This window comes from Anomaloglossus baeobatrachus, chromosome 4 (genome assembly GCF_048569485.1).
Source record: "Anomaloglossus baeobatrachus isolate aAnoBae1 chromosome 4, aAnoBae1.hap1, whole genome shotgun sequence".
Lineage (NCBI taxonomy): Eukaryota > Metazoa > Chordata > Amphibia > Anura > Aromobatidae > Anomaloglossus > Anomaloglossus baeobatrachus.
The window spans coordinates 620,591,859-620,614,995 of record NC_134356.1 but is presented as its reverse complement, the minus strand read 5'-3'; the positions used below and the strand labels follow the sequence as shown (position 1 = coordinate 620,614,995).

At 44.0% G+C, this 23,137-nt stretch overlaps 1 protein-coding gene across 16 annotated transcripts in view; it reads right to left on the bottom strand.

The window, feature by feature from the left end:
• CAMK2B (calcium/calmodulin dependent protein kinase II beta) overlaps positions 1-23,137 on the bottom strand; it is a 243,909-nt gene that overhangs the window by 34,988 nt on the left and 185,784 nt on the right. For 7 of the 16 annotated variants that reach the window (XM_075346284.1, XM_075346291.1, XM_075346287.1 and 4 more), the window contains exons 6-12: positions 17,358-17,430; positions 16,268-16,370; positions 11,518-11,601; positions 8,470-8,564; positions 8,235-8,357; positions 8,012-8,095; positions 7,891-7,933 (exon numbers count right to left, since the gene is read on the bottom strand). In XM_075346284.1, the coding sequence (XP_075202399.1) occupies positions 7,891-7,933; positions 8,012-8,095; positions 8,235-8,357; positions 8,470-8,564; positions 11,518-11,601; positions 16,268-16,370; positions 17,358-17,430 (605 nt within the window). Of the gene's footprint in view, positions 1-6,008; positions 6,084-7,890; positions 7,934-8,011; positions 8,096-8,234; positions 8,358-8,469; positions 8,565-11,517; positions 11,602-16,267; positions 16,371-17,357; positions 17,431-23,137 lie in introns of all 16 variants that reach the window. The other 9 variants (XM_075346280.1, XM_075346289.1, XM_075346282.1 and 6 more) reach the window with 3 other exon arrangements.

Below are 23,137 nucleotides of genomic sequence, written 5' to 3'. Positions count from 1 at the left end.
AAGAAAGAGAAAAAGAGAAATTGTGAAACAGTGAGAAATAGACAGGTGGAGGAGGAAAAGATACACAGACGTAATATACACAGGGTGGGCACTTTAAATGGCAATTTTGTGCAAATTTCGGGCATCGGCAGGCCGGCAAGACAGGACATCCAACACATGCCCAGCCACTAAGACACCGTCCAAACCACAACACTCATATCCACTTCCCTTTGGATAATTGTGTGTAATCTGCCTACAACTCCTAATAGACTTGGACATAGCGCACACATGAACTGCATGAAGATGCTATATCTGCACTGTCCACGGATTTACATATATCAACCTGTTAGTAGTGACGGGAACAAGGAGCTGCACGAAAAACACAGAATAGTAGAGCACAACCTTATGAAGGTAGAAATACGCTGAGAAACAGAAACAGTAGATTATTTTACTACATACAGGGGGGGGGGGGAATAAAATTTTTACACACTGCCGATTTTGCAAGTTTTCCCACCAACAGTAATGGAAATATAGTGTTCCCTTGCTGATTTTGTATGTTTGCCCAATAACAAAGACATGAACAGTCTATAATTTTAAGGGTAGGTTAATTTTCACAGTGAGAGATAGAATATCCAAAATAAAATCCAGAAAATCACATTGTATAAATTATAGAAATTTATTTGCATTTTGCAGAGAGAAATAAGTATTTGATCCCTCTGGCAAACAAGACTTAATGGCAAAACCCTTGTTGGCAAGCACAGCAGTCAGACATTTTTTGGAGTTGATGATGAGGTTTGCGCACATGTCAGGAGGAATTTTGCTCCACTCTTTGCAGATCATCTCTAAATCATTAAAATTTTGAGGCTGTCGCTTGGCAACTTGGAGCTTCAGCTCCTGCAAAAGTTTTCTATGGGATTAAGGTCTGTAGACTGGCTAGGCCACTCCATGACCTTAATGTGCTTCTTTTTTGAGCCACTCCCTTGTTGCCTTGGCTGTATGTATTGTCGTGCTGGAAGACCCAACCACGACCCATTTTTATGTCATGGCGGAGGGAAGGAGGTTATCACTCAGGATTTTACGGTACAAGCCTCCATCTATTGTCCCATTGATGTGGTGAAGTAGTCCTGTACTCTTAGCAGAGAAACACCCCCAAACATAATGTTTCCACCTCCATGCTTGACAGTGCGGACGGTGTTCTTTGGGTCATAGGCAGCATTTATCTTCCTCCAAACATGGCGAGTTAAGGCCAAAAAGCTCAATTTTTGTCTCATCTGACCCCAGCATCTTCTCCCAATCACTCTCAGAATCATCCAGGTGTTTATTAGCAAATTTCAGACGGGCCGGCTGCACATGGGCCTTCATGAGCAGTGGGACTTTGCGAGCACTGCAGGATTTTAAGACATTACGGCGTAATGTGTTACCAATGGTTTTCTTTGTGACAGTGGTCCGAGCTGCCTTGAGATCGTTAACAAGTTCCCCCCGTGTAGTTTAGGCTGATCTCTCACCTTCCTCGTGATCTTGGATACCCCACGAGGTAAAATCTTGCATGGAGCCCCAGATCGATGTTGATTGACACTCATTTTGTATTTCTTCCATTTTCTTACTATTGCACCAACAGTTGTCTCCTTCTCACCCAGCGTCTTACTTATGGTTTTGTAGCCCATTCCAGCCTTGTGCAGGTCTAAGATCTTGTCCCTGACATCCTTAGAAAGCTCTTTGGTCTTGCCCATGTTGTAGAGGTTAGAGTCTGACTGATTAATTGAGTCTGTGGACAGGAGTCTTTTATACAGGTGACAATTTAAGACAGCTGTCTTTAATGCAGGTACCGAGTTGATTAGGAACGTCAAACTGGTCTGTAGGAGCCAGAACCCTTAATGGTTGGTAGGGGATCAAATACTTATTTCTCTCTGAAAAATGCAAATAAATTTATATCATTCATACAATGTGATTTTTCTGGATTTATGTTGGATATTCTATCTGTCACTGTTAAAATTAACCTACCTTTAAAATTATAGACTGTTCATGTCTTTGTCAGTGGGCAAACTTACAAAATCAGCAAGGGATCTAATAATTATTTCCTTCACTGTACAAAGAATAGAGGGGTCTGTAATTTGTATTGTAGGTACACTTCAACCGTGACAGACAGAATTAAATTCAGAAAATCCCATTACGTGATTTTTAAATCATTAATTTGTATTTTATTACATAAAATAAATTATTTTATTGCCTACCAACCAGCAAGAATTCTGCCTCTCACACACCTGTTATTTTTTATTTAAGAAGCCCTCCTACTTTGCACTCATTATCTATACTAATTGAACCTGTTTGAACTTGTTAACTGCATATAAGACACCTGTCCACACACTCAATCAATCACACTTCAACCTTTCCACCATGGCCAAGACTAAAGAGCTGTCTAAGGACACTAGGGACAATATTGTAGACCCGTACAAGGCTGAGATGGACTACAGAACAATAGGCAAGCAGTTCGGTGAGAAGGCAACAACTGTTGGCGCAATTATTGGAAAATGGAAAAAACACAAGATGACTGTCAACCTGCCCCGGTCTGGTAGCTCCATACAAGATGGGGTCAGGATGATTTTGAGAAAAGTCAGAAATCAGCTCCGAACTACACAGGAGGACCTGGTCAATGACCTGAAGAGAGCTGGGACCACAGTCTCAAAGATAAACGTTAGTAACACACTACACCATCCATCATAGATTAAAATCATGCAGGGCATGCAAGGTCCCCCTGCTCACGACGGCAAATGTTCAGGTGAGTTTGAAGTTCGCCAATGACCATCTGGATATTCCAGAGGTGGCATGGGACAAGGTAATGTGGTCAGATGATACAAAAAAAAAAACTTTCGGGTATCAACTCCACTTGTCGTGTGTGTAGGAAGAGGAAGGATGAGTAGAACCCCAAGAACACCATCCCAACCGCGAAGCATGGAGGTGGAAACATCATATTTGGGAGTGCTTTTCTGTAAAGGGGAAACAATGACTGCACCGTATTGAAGGAAGGATGGATGGGGTCATGTATCGCAGGATTTTAACCCACAACCTCCTTCATTCAGTAAGAGCATTGAAGATGGGTCATTGCTGGGTCTTCCAGCATGACAATGACCCAAATCACACAGCCAGGGCAACGTAGGAGTGGCTCCGTAAGGGCCAGCCAGTCTCTAGACCTGAACCCAATAAATATCTTTGGAAGGATCTGAAACTTCGTGTTGCCCAGTGACAGCCCCAAAACCTGAAAGATCCAAAATCCCTGCTGCAGTGTGTGCAAACCTGGTCAAGATCTACAGGAAACATCTGACCTCTGTAATTGCAAACAAAGGTTTCTACTAAATATTAAGTTCTGTTTTTCTATTGTATCAAATACTTATTTCATGCAATAAAATGCAAATTAATTATTTTATAATAATACAATGTGATTTTCTGTTTGTTTGTTTTTTTGTTCTGTCTGTCACATGTGAAGTGTACCAGCGATAAAAATTACAGACCTGTCCAATCTTTATAGGTGGGAAAATGTGCAAAATCGTTAATAGTTATTTTCCCCCTCTGTATATGGAACTAAGGTATAAGGTTCTGTGAAGACAGTGTCCTATGCCAAAAAAGAATGTCGTCTGAACATGGGATTGGACAGCCATGTAAGGATCCGGCAAGTTGAATTACGACGTCATGTCTTTTCCTTTCACCAATGCCTTACTCCCATCTCTCCCCTATTATAAAAACAAATTGCATGCTCAGATGAGCTGAATGTGCATGTGTATGGAGTCATGAGATAGACAATATGGCTACTATCTTATTTGAATGAGCACCGTTATTCTTTAAAGTGGTTGTCGTATCACAAACAACAGCCATTTTATGAGAGGTGCCATAGTAATTAGGTGGTCACCGTAGGTCCAGGTGGTCACCGTAGGTCCAACTGATTTTAATAGGTGGTAATAGGTGATATCCAACAATCTCCAGAGTGTTGGTTCATTTTATACCTTTCATGAATAGCGGAGTTCTGTACATAAATTTGGGCAGCCCATATATACATGTAGCAGAATTCATGGCTGTATAAGTAAACGACACTCTCCTGTGTTTCACGGACTGACAGAATGGAGAAGATGGAGAATTTTTATTTTTCTTATTCTACTCCACATCAAAAGAAATTGTATCCCACTTATCGGATACGCATCAATCTCTGATCAGTATAAGGCTGGAGTCACACTTACAAGTGATTTGCGGGAGTCTCGCATCGCATCACCCGGCACAGCCTGCATAAATACATGCAGCCGACCCATTCCTGTCCGGAGAGTGTGTGGTCGTGCTGGGTGATGTGATGCGAGACTCGTGCGAGTCATTCTCGAGTGTAACTCCGGCCCAATGTGGTGTGGAAATGTGGTGTGGAGAAAATATGGAGGTGTGACCCTAGCCTCAGTATGTTCTGTGAGAAATACCACACCCTGCAAGATTTGTCAGGCGGCAGGCCTGTCGGCAGGAACCCCTTCCTTCCTGTAATCATAGCACAGTGACACTCATATACAACATATACACACATGCACAATACATATAAGGAGCACAGTGAGCTTGTTATATCATGAGTGCCATGTACACTGTCAGTACCTTCTCAGCACATGCCATGCACATGACATGCCCAAGCGTCCAGCATGCACCATGGTACATACATACACACTACATGCAGCATCTCCAGGGGACAGGTCACCCTGATAGGAGCCCATATATACTGCCTACATAACCTGAACACAACACGGACAGACATTGGGACATAGTAGGAGAAAGGTATACAAACTCAGGGCCGGCTTGTCACAGATCGACTGCCATTTTAGCCATCTCTACAGATGTACAATCTGATTTTTGAACTGTAAATTGCAAAACTAATGAACGGATTTGATCATTTTTGCGGTATTCTAACCTTGGCTCAATTTTTGGTATAGTCTTCCTCTAAATCTTGGTTCCTAATGCTGGGTTCACATGTTGTGTTTTTGGTGCAGATTTTACATGTGGATTTTCTTGCACACAAAATCCGCAGCGTTTAATAGTTGCTGTGTTTTTTGGTTTTTTTTCGGTGGGTAATCTGAATGGGTATTGACTTCTGTGGAGACGCACCTTTAGGCCCCCTTCACACGTCAGTATTCTGGTATGTATGTTGCCATTTTTACACGTACAGGAATCACGGCCATACGCAGACCTAGTAAAATCAATGGGTCGCCCACACATCAGTGATTTCTCATTGACCCGGGTTTCCGTATGTCGCACACATGTGTTCCGCACAGGGACAAGTCCATTGTCACACGGACAACACAATGGAAAACGCGTATCTTTGAAATAAAATGATTTTTATACTCACCTGTCTCCAGCGATGCTATCTCCGGCCGCAGCTGTCTCCTGCTTCCAGGCCGGCTAATTATGCTCATGAATATTCACTGCATCATGACCCGGAAGTAACAGCAGAGGGGAGACAGCGGTGGCCGGAGACAGCAGCGAGGGAGACATCAGCTCCACGGACAGCAGCGCTGACGACAGGTGAGTACAGAAGTGCCTGATCTCCATGTGCTATCTGTGATCACACGTGCCAAAATCACGGCACACAGAGGGCTATATGCGTCTTCAACACGTCAGTGAAAAACGTGTGTGATTTTGACAGACGTGTGAAAGAGGCCTTAAGGTGAAAAGTTTACTTATTCTTTTCAATAAGAACCCTATTGCTGGCCTGTCACTGTTTTACTGCACCTTTTCTGTGTTTTTCCATAACAAAAAAACAAACTATTGAATAAGTGAGGAAAATGTGTACAGATTTTTGATGCAGAAACACTGCGGATTTTAGTTTTGTAAAATCCGCGCCATATACGCAATGTGTGAACCCAGTTTTAACGGGCATTTTCCATCTAAGTCTCTTTGTAATAACCCAATCAAGCAGGCAGCTAGGAAAAAGCAACCACATGCAGTCACTTCTCAGAGGGGAAAAAAAGGGGCAGGTGTGGGGGATAAGGGCATGTGCCATAAGACACTACTACCTTGTTCCACCAACCCCAGGGCTGTACTAGTGGCAGCGGTGGTGATTGTGGCAGGAGCTGTGGTCTGTCTGCCCACTGCGAGGATGACAGAGATCAGAGAAAAAGAGGACGGGGCAGGATTGTTGAGAATGGAGAATAGAGAGCGGAACAGTGACAGGGTTACAGGAGGGCCATTGGGGTAAACAGACAGGAGGTAAAAGTCAGGCAACACATGAGGTAATGGGGCAGGAAGGATGGAAGAGGAAGGAGTGGACGACATATGAGTACAAACACCCAAGAGAAAAGGAAGAGTGAACGAACCACCAAGGAGAGGTGAGGAGTGTGGGTATGTGGAGATGTGGGATAGTGAGGAGAGGGAGGAAGAGGAGAGATGAAGTAAGTAGAGTAAGGCAGAATAAAAAAATAAAAGAGAACAGCAGAGAGATCAGCATATTATCCCCAGTTAGAGCTGAACAATTCAATCAGCGCTGCCCTGATCTGGCGTCCAGTCCAGCCCTCGATTGCAGCCGGTCACCAATTCTGGTCTGTATCCTCAGCTCACGACTTCAAGACTAGTAAGTGCTCGAGCAGCGTCACAAGCCGGGGCTGTCATGGCTAACTGGACTAGACGCCAGACAAGGCAGCGTGAATCAAATTCCTCCAGCAATATCTCCAGTGCATGGTCATTTTCAGAATGGGCTTATATAGTACTGGGTATATCAGAATGGGCTCTTATAGCACTGGATATATCAGGATGGGCTCATATCATACTGGTTATATCAGAATGGGCTCTTATAGCACTGGTTATATCAGAATGGGCTCATATTGCACTGGTTATATCAGAATGGGCTCATATAGCACTGGTTATATCAAAATGGGCTCATATAGTACTGGGTATACAACAGAGAATAATAGAGATAGGTGATAATGCCGCGCCACAGATCACTTCTGGAACCGTAAGATTAACATATCTTTATTGGCATAGGTCTACGCGTTTCAGGAGCTCTGCTCCCTTCCTCAGGACCGTAAAGAACCAAGAGACATCAAATGATTTGATGTCTCTTGGTTCTTTACGGTCCTGAGGAAGGGAGCAGAGCTCCTGAAACGCGTAGACCTATGCCAATAAAGATACGTTAATCTTACGGTTCCAGAAGTGATCTGTGGCGCGGCATTATCACCTATCTCTATTATTCTCTGTTATCTGCCATCGGGTGGCTGCAGCCTGGATCAATACATTATATGCGAGTAAAGGGGTTGTGACTTGCACAACTTCATCTGGTGAGTATTCACTCCCCCTTCCTCACCCCATATTATTGGGGTAATACCCTATTTGCGCTTCTCTTTCCACAGCTTTGTACAATAGTACTGGGTATATCAAAATGGGCTCATATAGTACTGGGTATATCATAATGGGCTCATATAGTACTGGGTATCTCAGAATGGGCTCATATCATACTGGTTATATCAGAATGGGCTCATATAGTACTGGGTATATCAGAATGGGCTCTGCATTGTATAGCACTGGGTATATGAGAATTGGCTCTTATAGCACTAGTTATATCAGAATGGACTCTTATAACACTGCTTATATTAGAATGGGCTCTTATAGCACTGGACATATCAGGATGGGCTCATATAACACTAGTTATATCAGAATGGGCTTATATAGTACTGGTTTTATTAGGATGGGCTAATATAGCACTGTTTATATCACAATGGGCTTATATAGCACTGATTATATCAGTATGGGCTATCATAGCAATGGTTGTATCAGGATGGGCTCATAAAGCTCTGGTTGTATCAGGATGGGCTCTGCAGAGAAGTATCTTAGAGAAGGATATTGAGTAATGGGGTCATTACATTGATATCCACAGCTTCTTTGCCTCGGTGAGCAATCACTTACCAGAAAAGTTCCTTGTTGCCAGCATTGTAGTTAGGATGGCCCCCTACGAATAATAAGAATTAGTGTACTGTCTTTGAAGACATAGGAACCTACAAACTTTTGTAATAGATGTGATACTGACCTTCAGCTTTCGGCGGGCGTTGAACTTCTTGAGGCACTCCACAGTCTCTTGTCTGTGCATCATTGAGGCCACGGTTGAACGTTGCTATGTAGAGAGAAATTAAGTAAAAATCACTATATGGCCCTGAAAAACTCTTCTGAGACAGTTCCACGAGACTATATATAATATCCATACATACAGTCCTAGTCATAGTGGAAAGTCAGCACACATTGGCATTACTTACACAGACCCATGGGTGCTTGAGAGCTTCGTGTGCGGTTATACGCTTGGCGGGGTTAATGGTCAACATCTGGTTAATGAGATTCTTCGCCTCGGGTGTCACCGTGTCCCACTCTGGAGAAGGGAACTAGAGGGAAAGATGTATAGGGTCTGACTATCTCATGTAATATAGACTACGTCTCTTCCGGTAACCGCATAGAGTATTGTACAAGACACACGAGGATGGGTTGTCCACTCACATCATAGGCTCCAGCTTTAATTTGCTGGTAGAGTTTGTGCTGATCTTCATCCCAAAATGGAGGATATCCAACTAAAAGGATATACAGGATGACACCTGTACAGAGGAGAAAAACAAAACACATGGTATTACCCGAGTTCTTCTAGTTCAAGAAAGCCATTGTTTCCAATGATACAGTCGTGGCCAAAAGTATAGGCACCATTGAAATTGTTCCTGAAAATGAAGTAATTATCCCAGAATTTTATTGCAATTACACATTTTGTCATAAACATGTTTATTTCCTTTGTGTGTATTGCAACAACAACAAAAGAAAAAATATAAATTGGACCTAATGTCACACAAAACCCCCAAAATGGCCTAGGAAAAATTGTTGACACCTTTCGAAAATTGTGGGTAAACAACTTTGTTTCAGCTGTGGGCAATATGAAAATCACACCTGAAACCAGATAAAAATGGGGGAAGTTGTCTCAATCTTTGCATTATGAGTCTTTTAATAAAAGCTGAGGCTAAAAAGCACAAATACGGTCTTACCAGATATTATAGGGAGATGTACATAAAATGACACTCACCTAATGAGCTCGTGTGACTCCCAACCCCTATGTAAGCCTGAGATAAAAGTGTCTGCCACAGCCCCACGTGGTTTAAACTTCAATGCTGGAGAGGAGAAAAATGGTTAAGGCCGCACTGCTGCTGCTGAAGTAATAGACTGTTGATTTAATCAATTCTTCTTTATTTTACAAGTCCACGCGTTTCGAAGATCAAAGCCTCCTTCATCAGGACATAGGAACTCCTGATGAACGAGGCTTTGATCTCTGAAATGCATAGAACTGTAAAATACAGAAGAATTGATTAAATCAACAGTCTCTTACTTCCACAGCAGTGTGGTATAAACCCAGTTTCTCCTCGCCATCACTGAACTTTAGGAGTCTTTCTGTGCTGCACTAAGCATGGAGGACACAAAGAGGAGCAGAGAACTGTTTGAAGACTTGAGAACCAAAATTGCTGAAAAATATAAACAATCTCAAGGTTACAAGTCCATCTCCAGAGTTCTTGATGTTCCTTTGTCCATGATGTGTAACATAATGAAGACGTTTTCAACCCGTGACACTGTACATAATCTCCCTGGATATGGACAGTAGAGAAAAATTGATGAAAGATTGTAATGCAGTATAGTCCTGTTGGTGGATAAGCCCAATCAAGTTCCAAAGAAATTCAAGCTGTCAGCACTCTCAGGGTGCATCAGTGTCAATGTGAATGATCTGTCTACATTTGAATAAAATGAAATGTTGTGGCAGGAGGCCCAAGAGGACCCCACTGCTGACACAGAGACATACAAAAGCTAGAGTACAGTTTGCCAAACTGTACGTGAGTAAGCCAAAATCCTCCTGAGAAAGCATCTTGTGGATAGAGCTTTTTGGTAAAGGACATAATTCTACTGTTTACCAAAAATCAAATGAGGCCTAAAAAGAAAAGAACACTGTACCTACAGTCAAGTATGGTGGAGGTTCAAAGATTTTTTTGGGTGGTTTTGCTGCCTCTTGGGACTGGGTGCAAGACATCATGAAATCTAAAGATTACCAAAGGATTTTGGGTTGCATTGTAGTTCCCAGAGTCAGAAAGCTGGTTTTGTGCCTTAGGTCATGGGTATTCCAGCAGGACCTTTAACATATATCAAGAATCCCCCAGAAATGGATGGAAATAAAGTGCCGGAAAGTTCTGAAATGGCAGCAATAAGTCCGGATCTAAATCCCATTTAACGCCTGTGGAGAGATCTTACTGTTGCTGTTGGGAGAAGAGGTCTTCAAATATGGGAGACCTGGAGCAGTTTGCAAAAGAAGAGTCCGAAATTCCAGGTGAGAGGTGTAAGAAGCTCGTGGATGGTTATAGTGATTGATTGCACTTATTTATTCCAAAGAGTGCCAACAATTTTGTTTCGCCCATTTTTGGAGTTTTATTTGAAATTATGTCCAATTTGCCTTTTTTTACCCCTATGTTTTGTTTTTTTCTTGTGTTGTTCCAATACACACAAAGGACATAAATATGTGTACAACAAAATGTGTAATTGCAATAATTTTCTTGGAAAAATACTTCATTTTCTGGAACAATTTCAAGGGTCCCAACACTTTCTCCGGCCATGACTGTAGATAGATAGATAGATAGATAGATAGATAGATAAAGGGATAGATAGATAGATAGATAGATAGATAGATAGATAGATAGAGGGATAGATAGATAGATAGATAGATAGATAGATAGATAGATAGATAGATACAGGGATAGATAGATAGATAAAGGGATAGATAGATAGAGGGATAGATAGATAGAGGGATAGATAGATAGATAGATAGAGGGATAGATAGATAAAGGGATAGATAGATAAAGGGATAGATAGATAGATAGATAGATAGATAGATAGAGGGATGGATAGATAGAGGGGTAGATAGAGGGATAGATAGATAGATAGATATAGGGATAGATAGAGGGATAGATAGATAGAGGGATAGATAGATAGATAGAGGGATGGATAGATAGAGGGATAGATAGATAGATAGATAGATAGATAGATAGATAGATAGAGGGATAGATAGATAGATAGATAGATAGATAGATAGATAGATAGATAGATAGAGGGATAGATTGAGGGATAGATAGATAGAGGCATAGATAGAGGGATGGATAGATAGATAGATAGATAGAGGGATAGATAGATAGAGGGATGGATAGATAGATAGATAGATAGAGGGATGGATAGATAGATAGATAGATAGATAGATAGAGGGATAGATAGTTAGAGGGATAGATAGATAGATAGATAGATAGATAGATAGAGGGATAGATAGTTAGAGGGATAGATAGATAGATAGATAGATAGATAGATAGATAGATAGATAGAGCTTTTTTAGGACTGCACACAACATCCAGATGAGATGGAAACATTCTGAACATTTCTGAGCCTAACACATGTTGAATTGTAAATGGCACCCGGAGTACGCTCCATATGGCTCACTGAATTATAATGTCACAGTCATTGCAATGTGTATCTGCTTACCACATGCCCAAATATCCACTGGTTTTCCATATGCCTCTTTTCGGAGCACCTCTGGGGAAAGGTACCCTGGGGTTCCAGCAAAGCCTGGTACAGAGGAAACATAATGAGAGCCAGCCCCTACCTCCAGCTGCCAGCAATTTATACTCAGAGCTGCGTGCCAGGGGACTTGGTCACGTATCCGCTTATGAGAACTGCTGTACTGAAGATATTTTATCATTTCGGAGGCACGAATACAAACAGACAAATTTTATCCAAATAACTTTGAGCAGATGTAGGATTAAGGCCTCTTTCACAAAAACCACACGTTTTTCACGGACGTGTCAGAGGTGCGTTTTGCCCTCCGTGAGACGTGTTTATGGGCTACGTGTGTTCTCCGTGTGTTATCCGTGATAACACACGGAGAACGGGAACTTTCTGCTCATCTGTCCCTGGTGTTGCTGTCCGTGGTGCTGATCTTCGGTCTCCGGTCCTGCCGACTCCCCGCTGCTGCTGCTTCCGGCCGCAGTGAAGTGAATATTGAATTAGCATAATGAGCGGCGGTCGGCAGCAAGTTACAGCAGCGGCAGAGACAGCAGGGCTGGAGAAGGTGAGTAATGGTTTGTTTTTTTTCTCACAGACACATGTATTTTCTCCGGTGCGTGTCACACGGAACACATCCGTGTGGTCCGTTTGCATTACGTGTGACACGTTTGCGTTCCATGTGACACCCGTGATGTCGGCGAGAAAATGGACATGTTGCCGTGAGAAACACACGGACACACGTAAGTACGGAACGGACACACATTCCGTGCGAAAATACTTACGTGTGTCCAAAACCATAGGAATACCTAGGTCTGCGTGTGTACGTGTCTCCGGTACGTGAGAAAACTGCCAAATACGTACCGGAGGCACTAAGGTAGATTAAAAGGGCTAGTCAATTATTCGATTAATGCCCCAGGCAAGAGGCACCAAGTGTACCTGTCCAATTCCGTCAGTCTGTGAAAAGCTTTCAAGCCTCAATGGCATCAATCACCGCCATTATTGGGCAACTATAAAATAGTAAACTTTAAAAAAAAATAAAAAAAATAAAAAATCAATGAGGCATATTTTATTGGGACAAATGAATTGTCTGGTCAAGCATTTTGGAAATTGATCCCCAGACCAAAATATTATAAACTCTTTTGTGAAAAAGGTTTGATTATAATAAAAGCACGTAAAAAATATGTCTCTTCTTCAAGTTCAGCACGATAGTTACCACGTGGACAATCATGCATTTTAAAGGATTTTCTGGGCTCAACATACATTTCTGCAATCAGTGTCACAACAGATTGCCAAATAATAATAATGCATAACATGTACACTGTCAAGATTCACCTTTCTTTCTAGCTGGAATGGGAGTCCCATGGCTGCAAGTATGTAATTTGCGTATTTATTTGCAGTCATGTGCTGACTAGTGCCTTATCCCTTTCCGTCAAATTTGCATTGCAATTAGTATACTTGAGGTCACATGACCAACTGTTGAAGCTGGAAATAGAGGAGAGTCCCGACAGTGTGCACATTGCACATTGTCAGGATTAGGCAATCTGCAATGACTGCAGAAATTACTAATAACCTTTAAAGCTTATTAGTCGAGCCTCAGTTCACAGGAGATAATGACTTAAGGCCCATTTAAACAAGCTAATAACTGAGGAACCAGAGTTTGTAGGAACATTAATTCCACATTATTACCTGTAACCAAAACAAAAATCACCCAACCATCAGGTAACATGCTCGTTCACTGTGTGTGTGATTAAGCAGGCTTAAAGAAGACCAACCACTAGGATTTTCATATAGAAACTAAAGCCAGTGCTATACTGGCGCTATCATACTGATTCTATACATACCTTTACTTGTGAGATCAGATGTATACTTTTTGAAATACAGGCAAGTAAAGTTTGTGAAATGCACTGTTATTTGATGAGAGGTGTAATGGAACATCTAATAGGTGGGTGGGGTTTTGCTAAGTTATTCCCGCCCCTGTCTGCTGCCTGTCCTTCCTCCCCAGGTCTCTGTTATTATAGGAGGAGGAGGAAGGGAGGAAGGACAGGATGTAGGAAGGCAGGCAGACAGGGGCGGCGAATAACTAGCAAAACCTGACCCACCTATTATACACCTCTCATCAAATAACAGTACATTTCACAAACTTGACTTGCCTATAATTCAGAAACTATACATCCGATCTCACAACTAAAGGTATGCGTAGAATCAGCATGATAGCGCCAGTATAGCCCTGGCTTTAGTTTATATATTATTATTATTATTTATTATTATAGCGCCATTTATTCCATGGCGCTTTACAAGTGAAAGAGGGTATACGTACAACAATCATTAACAATACAAAACAGACTGGTATAGGAGGAGAGAGGACCCTGCCCGCGAGGGCTCACAGTCTACAGGGAATGGGTGGTGGTACAATAGGTGAGAACAGAGCTGGTTGCGCAGTGGTGTACTGGACTGAGGGTTATTTAAGGTTGTAGGCTTGTTGGAAGAGATGGGTCTTGAGGTTCCTCTTGAAGCTTTCCATGGTAGGGGAGAGTCTGATATGCTGAGGTAGAGCGTTCCAGAGCATGGGGGAGGCACGGGAAAAATCTTGTATGCGATTGTGGGAAGAGGAGATAAGAGAGGAGTAGAGAAGGAGAACTTTTGAGGATCTGAGGTTGCGTGCAGGTAGGTACCGGGAGACTAGGTCACAGATGTAGGGAGGAGACAGGTTGTGGATGGCTTTGTATGTCATGGTTAATGTTTTGAACTGGAGTCGTTGGGCGATGGGAAGCCAGTGAAGGGATTGGCAGAGTGGCGAGGCTGGGGAGTAGCGAGGGGAGAGGTGGATTAAGCGGGCCGCAGAGTTTAGGATAGATAGGAGGGGTGCAAGAGTGTTGGAAGGGAGGCCAGAGAGCAGGAGGTTGCAGTAGTCGAGGCGGGAGATGATGAGGGCATGCACTAATGTTTTTGCTGATTCTTGGTTAAGGAAAGCACGGATCCGGGAGATATTTTTGAGTTGTAGTCTGCATGAGGTGAAGAGGGTTTGGATGTGTGGCTTGAAGGATAGAGCAGAGTTGAGGGTTACTCCAAGGCAACGAGCTTGTGAGACTGGGGAGAGTGAGCAACCATCCAGTTTGATGGAAAGGCTTGTTGGAGGAGATGAGTGAGGAGGAGGAGGAAAGACAATGAACTCTGTTTTGTCCATGTTTATATAGGAAAATCCTGGTGGTTGGTCCTCTTTAAAAATCATCTTCAGGAGCACACAGTTCTGTGTAATCAGGTGATGTGCTGCCGATAATGATGATATTCTATGCACACTAATAGTTTCATTGGGAACACAGAGTGCTCCTCGGTCTGTCTCATCATTCCAGTGCTCAGCTGATTGGTGGTCATGTTAGGGCCTGAATCAGAAGAAGTTAATGTACCATTAATAAAGACCAGTCCTGGTCCAGAGAGTCTTACCTCAGGACATTTTTACAAGGCTATATGTAAGTTACTCACAGCTAATGTTAATTTTTCCGTCTATCCATCATGCTTCATTTTGCCTAGAATTATGTTCGTCACTTTTACTTTTCCATCAATCGAGTTAATTTTCTCCAAACAGGCAGGTATCTGTAGCAGGCGTTACTAAATTGCTGAAGGCACATTTTGTGACAGCTCATCTGCATACTTACTAACATTACTAATACCCCAAAGTAGTATATGTAACCGCCGCTCAACCCAGCCTTGAACCTTTTCCAAAACAGCAAAATCTTCCCACCTTTGGACAGAACTACTAAAGACCTTGTTTCTTTCCGGACCATTTACTGGTATTCTCTTTGCAAAATTTTGACTGATGTATGTCCATATATGATGATAGTTTAGGATTAGCATTCAGGAAATATGTGTAATTTTTTACCTACGTCTTGTATCAGAAACATATGGTCACGATAAAGTGATGGAGACGAGCGAGGTTTACTATGAAAGGGTCGTGAATCAGTGCCTACCCAGTCTTCACCAGAGCCTCTGACGGTGAGGATGGTCTTGTCTGATGATAGGCACCAGGTAACACTCAAGGACAGCTCCTGGTTGTCACCCTCCACCAAGCCGGCACAAGGCAAGACAGGAAAAGGGATACATTGCCACAAAGGTGAGGATAGGGAGGGACAACCTCTGACACTTGCTCTAAGTAACCCTGAGATCCTGGCGTCCGTAGATGGGTTCTTTCACCCTGTGTGGCACAATAGTCTCATTCTAGGTTTAAGACAGAGGAAATAGGACAGACTGGGGTGAAAGAAACAGCTATCATACAAGGCACTCCAAACTACTGGGAGGAGTAAAGGGAACATAGAAGTGAGGCAAAATGAAATGGGATTAAAGGAAGGGAAAACACCACACAACTTCCAAGCGGCAATCTCCGGCTACAGCTCCCAAAATGACTTCTTGGTCCAGAGCTGACAAGTCCACTCAGAAGGCTAGCTATAGCAAAGCTATTACTGGTAACTCCCTGGGCTGAGAGGAGAGTATTTATAGCAAAGGTGAATGGGAAACGCAGAACAGCTGAGACAAGGCTTTTCATCCAGAGTTAGGAGACCAGACGTAGTTTACCTTGTAGCACCGGACCAAGGGGAATCTGCAATGCCAGCAGCTTTAACCCGCACAAGTGTGCTGCGATCTCCTAACACCAGAAATACAAGGGACCACTTTGTCATGGTACCCTCGTGACACATACTGTATATTGTAATTACTCCCATCCAAAAGCAGAACTTACCAAACCAGGCCTGCTGCTCTCCTTGCACTTCTATGGCTAGGCCAAAGTCCGCCAGCTTGACTGCAGCTCCTTTGCATTTGCTGGCAAGGAGAAGGTTTTCTGGCTGTTAACAGAGATGGGGTTAGAGGCAGTGACAAGCCAGGACTTTTTATAGTTGTCAGGTACAATCACTCAGGGTGGATTTAGGTGCCCTCAGTAAAGGTAACCAGACTTACAGCCAAACGAAGGATGTTTGATAAAAATGATATTGAACAGCTTTATGCTGTCTTGAAACCTTTCCCGTAAGGAGGTCTGGTCACCTTCCCTTCATTTCATTGCATGGTCTCCATCTCTGCTACCTGATGTTCCACAGGAAAACACCAAAACTAATGTCTGGTAATGGTTTGCCTAGGTTGGTTCCATTCATTGAGTAGGAGTTTGTTAAGTATTGTACCAAGGAATTGGGCATAGCTAGGCCACCAGCTTGGCAAACGCTCATTGAGCGTGGTCAATGCATTGCATTGGAATTCAACAATTTAGAGAAATTATAGATATGAGTGAGGTCAATCATGAAATGGTTAAACAACCGATTTTTATGATCATATATTTTCTTGGCAATTGATGCAATTCAGACACGATTGTATTTGACCAACACAACTAGAAAAAAAATATTCATGGTTAGGCACCTCTATTCTAGCCAGTAGGACAGGTAGCATCAGAGAGATGGGGAGCATACTTTTGCCGAGCAGGGAAAGTTGGGAAAGGATGGAGAACATTGGGAAAATGATGGTGTGAATACAGATTGATTCTTTATTGTTTAGGTACAAAAAAGTGGATATATAAAAGTTTAGCACTAAATCACACATAGAAACATAAAATAGATTTCATATTCCACAGCATGCCATGCACTGCTGCCCCAAACCGGTAGGATTCCAGCCCAACCTCCACATGCCATGATAACCACAACTGTAGCCCCACAATATAAGCCACTCGCCACCGGCATGCAGGAGACACTCCCAGGACAGGCGCTGTATTGGAAGGAGAGATGGGCAATGTCCAGCCTGACATGCATATGATAAAGAAGATGGCATGGGGGGCATACAAAACTCACCTTCAGGTCCCTGTGGACAACCCCCATTTGGTGACAGTGGAGGACTGCTTCAAGAATCTGCTGGATGCAATGACTGCGTGCAAACAGCAGGGGGGGCATTAGTAAGGTCTGTGTGCTCCCTGCGAGCTGATGGAGGAGGGGAGGGGAAGGAGGGGAGGGAGGGGATGCCTGCCAACCAAAATCAACCATTGCACAGGAAGGGGTAAAACTCTTTTGTTGCGATTTGTGATTCCTCCCTGATTTTACTAAAAAGTTCACTTGTGATCTTTCACTAAAACACAATCTACTGGTTCATTTTGTACATCTAAACATGCACTGAATAAATGATACTAAACTAACGAACTAAAAAAAATGTTGTTTTTTTGGTGTTTTTTTTTAAAGTAAAAATTGTTCCACTCCATCCCAAATAAACGATATCCCTAGAGCCTAAAGGGGGCTTTACACGTTGCGATATCGGTAACGATATATCGTTGGGGTCACGTCGTTAGTGACGCACATCCGACGCTGTTACCGACATCGCAGCGTGTGACACCAATGAGCGACGATCAACGAGCGCAAAAACGTGAAAAATCGTTGCTCGTTGACACATCGCTCATTTTCTTAATATCGGTGCTGCTGCCAGTACGATGTTGTTCGTCGTTTCTGCGGCACCACACATCGCTATGTGTGACACCGCAGGAACGACAAACATCTCCTTACCTGTGTCCACTGGCAATGAGGAAGGAAGGAGGTGAGCGGGATGTTCCGCCCGCTCTCATCTCCACCCCTCCTCTGCTATTGGATGGCTGCCGTGTGACGACGCTGTGACGCCGCAAGAACCGCCCTCTTAGAAAGGAGGCGGTTTGCCGGCTAGAGCAACGTCACAGGACAGGTAAGTCCGTGTGACGGGGACTAACGAGGTTGTTCGCCACGGGCAGCGATTTGCTCATGTTGCACAACCTACGGGGGTGGGTACAATCGCTTGCGATCTCGCTAGTGAGATCGCAGCGTGTAGAGCCCGCTTAAGGCTATGTTAACGCACTCCATTCCAAATAAACTATATCTCTAGAGCCTAAGGGGTACTTTACACGTTGCGACATCGCTAGCATCAGCTACCGATGCCGAGCGCGATTGTACCTGCCCCCGTCGCACATGCGATATGTGGTGATTGCTGCCGTAGCGAACATTACCGTTACGGCAGCTTCACATGCACATACCTGGTCGACGACGTCGCTGTGACTGCCGAACTATCCCTCCTTCAAGGGGGAGGTGCGTTCGGCGTCACAGCGACGTCACCGCAACGTCACTAATCGGCCGGCAAATAAAAGCAGAGGGGCGGAGATGAGCGGGACATAACATCCCGCCCACCTTCTCCCTTCTGCATTGCCGTTGGGACGCAGGTAAGGAGATGTTTGTCGCTCCTGCGGGTTTACACACAGCAAATGTGTGGAGCCGCATGAGCGACAAACAACATCGTACCTGCGGTCGACCCGACATTATCAAAATGACCGACGTTACACAGATCACCGATTTTCGACGCTTTTGCGATCATTTATCGGCGCATCTAGGATTTACACGTTGCAATGTCGTTACCGGCGCCGGATGTGCGTCACTAACGACGTAACCCCGACGATATTTTGGAAGCGATGTCGCAACGTGTAAAGCCCCCCTAAGATTATGTTCACACACTCCATCCCAAATAAACCATATCTCTAGAGCTTAAGGCTATGTTCACGCGTACCTTTTTGCTGTTTTTTTTCTACCGCAAAACCTGCTTTCTTGGCAGTAAAAAAGCAGCTTCCAAACAGCAGTTTTTGCTGCACTTTTGTTGCATTTTTTTTTGCTGCGTTCTTGGTATGTCATTATTCTACAGTCCATGTTTAAAGAAAGATAGGTTCATTCACTGCAAAAGCAGCAAAAAACTGTTTCAATAGTAAAAAAAAGCTGAAAAAGTTGACATGCTGCTTTTTTCAAAAACACAGCAGTTTTCCATTTCAGACAGGAAAAAAAAGCAAGTGTATGATATTTGTGAAATCTCATAGCATTTTTGGAAAAAATAGCTTTTACTTTGCATAAAACTCATGGAAAAAAACATGCAAAAATGCAGCAAAAAAGCAACGTGTGAACATACCCGAGGATTGGAGTTTTACTTACTTTTGGATTCACTCTCCAATCTTGCTTGGGGCATACATAGAACAAAGGGGTCCCCAAAGCAAAAATTGGAAGGGCCCCCCATTAGTGCGCTCAGGACAGAAAGCTTCAGTAATTACTGTACTTCTTAAATGCCTTTCCATGTCCATTGAGCAAATTCCCCACCTCCTTAGGTTCTGCACAAATTCTTGCAACCTTAGGGTATGCTCACATGAGCGTATGACTCAGACGAGTGCAATGCGAGAATATCTCCCATTGCACTCGAACCAATGTTTGTCAATGAGGGAGAGCAGATGGTCAGCTTTTTCCTTATCCAGATTCTGGATCAGTGAAACGTCGCAGCATGCTGCAATTGTCAACGAGAGACATGTCACTCGCACCCATACAAGTCTATGGGTGCGAGTGAAACATCGTACTGCACTCGGATGACATCCGAGTGCAGTGCGATAATCACATCAGCTGACAATGAAGGAGATGGAGAGATTAATCCCTCCCTCTCCTCTGCAGCTGTGATCCGATCACAAGATTGGATCACAGTTGAATGACACGGGTCCAACTGGTCCAACCCTCTGCAAGTGAAGGTTTTCCTAAATCATCCCAGCTATATGATTATCCAGTTTTCGCTTGAAGATTTCCATTGATGGAGAGCTCTAGGCTTGTTAGCCAAGTGGGCGTGGTCCTCAACTCTTCTCTGCAGGTATCTTCTTGATGATCATACCCACTTGGCTAAAAAATAAGATTATATTTACTTACAGAGAAGAAGAGGCCATATCTCAGGAATGAAAAGGCGTAGGACCAAGAAATAACGCGAGATTCAGGCATTTACACCATGTAAAAAAGTTATGGTGTGTGCCCATTTTCCAGACTGCAGTTTGCAGGCAAATGACACTAAAGTGTTCATAAATTTAAAGGTGTTGACCAGAATTAGACAAGGGTGCAGGTATATAGCACTCCTCACCTCACTCACCCATGATGGACGGCTTCTGTGTATACAAGCAGTTACATATCAGCCATCAGTCATGTATGTAGGATGACAAGACAAAACAATCACTGATCTCAGGGAGACCAGCCAGAGAAAACACTGCCGGCAGCCAGCAAAGGCGCTCAACACAGTGAAATCCTAGGTACATTGCCCCCTGGGAAGTCTGCAAATCAAAAAAGTCCGTGGAGCCTCTGTTAGGAGTCTCGACACAGAAACCAGCCAGATATCCCTCCGGGAAGGACCTAGCCAAGGAGTGGCTCTTTTTTAGAGACCACCATAACCACCATATTAAGTGGCCCTTTTAGTCAATATCCCCAACTCTTGACGAGTTTAAGGATATGACAAGGGAGAAAATTAAGCTACAATATATTCTCCCTGCAGCTGCTCAACTCCAGTCATTGGGGTAGTGCAGGAAGCAGTTACAAGCACCACTCACTTCACTGTAATCACTTACCAGCACTTTGATTGACAGATTGACTGTCAATCAAACTGCCAGAGAGTGATTACAGTAAGTTCACAGTATAGCAATGGGTGACGATTATCAATACCAGATCAGTGAAGGTGTGACACCCGGCACCCACGTTGATAAGCTGTTCCCTGTGCTGGTGATGGCTGGATGTGATCAGCTGCGTAGCTGCACAGCTTCATTAACTATATAGTGACTGCAGCCGGGTACTGTGTATTCACCCCTGTATTGAATGAATAGGGGTGGATCTGTAATAGACCATCAATATTAAAATACCAGACAACCCTTTTAAATGTTATTTACCTGCAGATTACCCCAATATCCACAGGTAAATAGAATATCTAGGTGTGTCAGGTTCTTTGAAGTGGGGGACTAAGGAATACTTTGCACGTTGCGACATCGCTACTGCGATATCGTCGGGGTCAAATCGAAAGTGACGCACATCCGGCGCCGGTAACAAACTGTAAAGCCTAGATGCGCCGATAAACGATCGCAAAAGCGTCATAAATCGGTGATCTGTGTAGCGTCGGCCATTTTCATAATGTCGCACCAATAGGAGATACGATGTTGTTCCTCGTTCCTGCAGTAGCACACATCGCTGTGTGTGAAGCCGCAGGAGCAAGGAACATCTCCTTACCTGCCTCCACCGGCTATGCGGAAGGAAGGAGGTGGGCGGGATGTTTACATCCCACTCATCTCCGCCACTCCGCATCTATTGGCCGCCTGCCGTGTGACGTCGCTGTGACGCCGCACGACCCGCCACCTTAGGAAGGAGGCGGGTCGCCGGCCAGAGCGACGTCACAGGGCAGGTAAGTGCGTGTGAAGCTGCCGTAGCGATAATGTTCACTATGGCAGCTATCACAAGATATCGCATGTGCGACGGGGGCAGGGACCATCGCGCTCGGCATCGCTAGCATCGACTAGCGATGACGCAGCCTGCAAAGTACCCCTTAGGCCGGAGTCACACTTGTGAGTGTCTCGCATCGTATCACCCGGCACGGCCTGCTGCTCTCCGGACAGGAGCGTCTCAGCTGCATAGAAATACATGCAGCCGACCAGCTCCTGTCAGGAGAGTGCACGGCCGTGCCAGGTGATGCGATGCGAGACTCGTGCAAGTCACTTGCGAGATACCTGCAAGTGTGAGGCTATGTGCGCATGTGTGTGCGTTCTGCACCGCAGCGTTTGAGTCACTGCATGTGCGTTTCAGAACGTAGCTGAAAAGCTGCGTTCTGAAAGTTTGCTGACTGCAGAATTCATGCGCTCTGTATGCTGCCTCTCCCATAGACAGAGTGGAGAAAGCATCCAGAACGCACAAAAGAAGTGACATGTTGCTTTTTAGAACGCAGCGTTTTGGCAGCATGCAAAACGCTACGTTCTAAAACGCAACGTGCGGATGGAATTTGCACAATCTTCATAGATTGTGCTGGGGAAGCTGGACGCATGCTTTTACGCTGCGGTGCAGAACGCAGCGTAAAAGCATGATAACACGCAACGTGCGCACATACCCTCACTCTGGCTTTAAAGGGAACATGTCATGTGAAATATGTCATTAATCTGCATATATGGGGTTAATCTGCTGTTAATAATGTTCTGAACCTGCTGGTGCCCTCACTTGGAGCCCCGCTGCTGGGAGAAAATTAACTTTAGTCCTCCCGGCAGCATTTGGCTTCCAGTCATTGGGGTGGCAGTTTTGGTTACCGCTCAGTGTATAAGGAGCGACGGCTGTAACTGTGCCCCGCACAGACTGAAAGCTCATTCTAATGATGAGTGGATGTCAGTCAATTCCAGTGGCGTAGTTACAGCCGTCACTTACTTTACACTGAGCAGTGACTGAACCCACCCGTGACCGCGCCTCTCCTATGACTGAAGCCGAATGCTGGCAAGAGGAATAAAGTTAATTTGCTGCCAGAAGTGGGTCTCTAAGCTCAGGTGACAATCCAGTTCAGAGCACTATTAACCTGAAGATTAACCCCATATCTGCAGGTTAAAAGCATTTTTTCACATGACAGGTTCCCTTTAAAACATAGTGTGAATATAGCCGAAGGGGCGCTAGTATTTGGTTGCCAAACCTCAGCTTTCGGGGTCTGGCTTGTAGGCTCCATAGCAATCGGGACGTAAATAAAGGAACTCCCTACCACCGCTGGGTCTACCATGATGCCAAATAGGGAGGGTTTGGGAGCAGCCACTTCCCACAGGATTAGT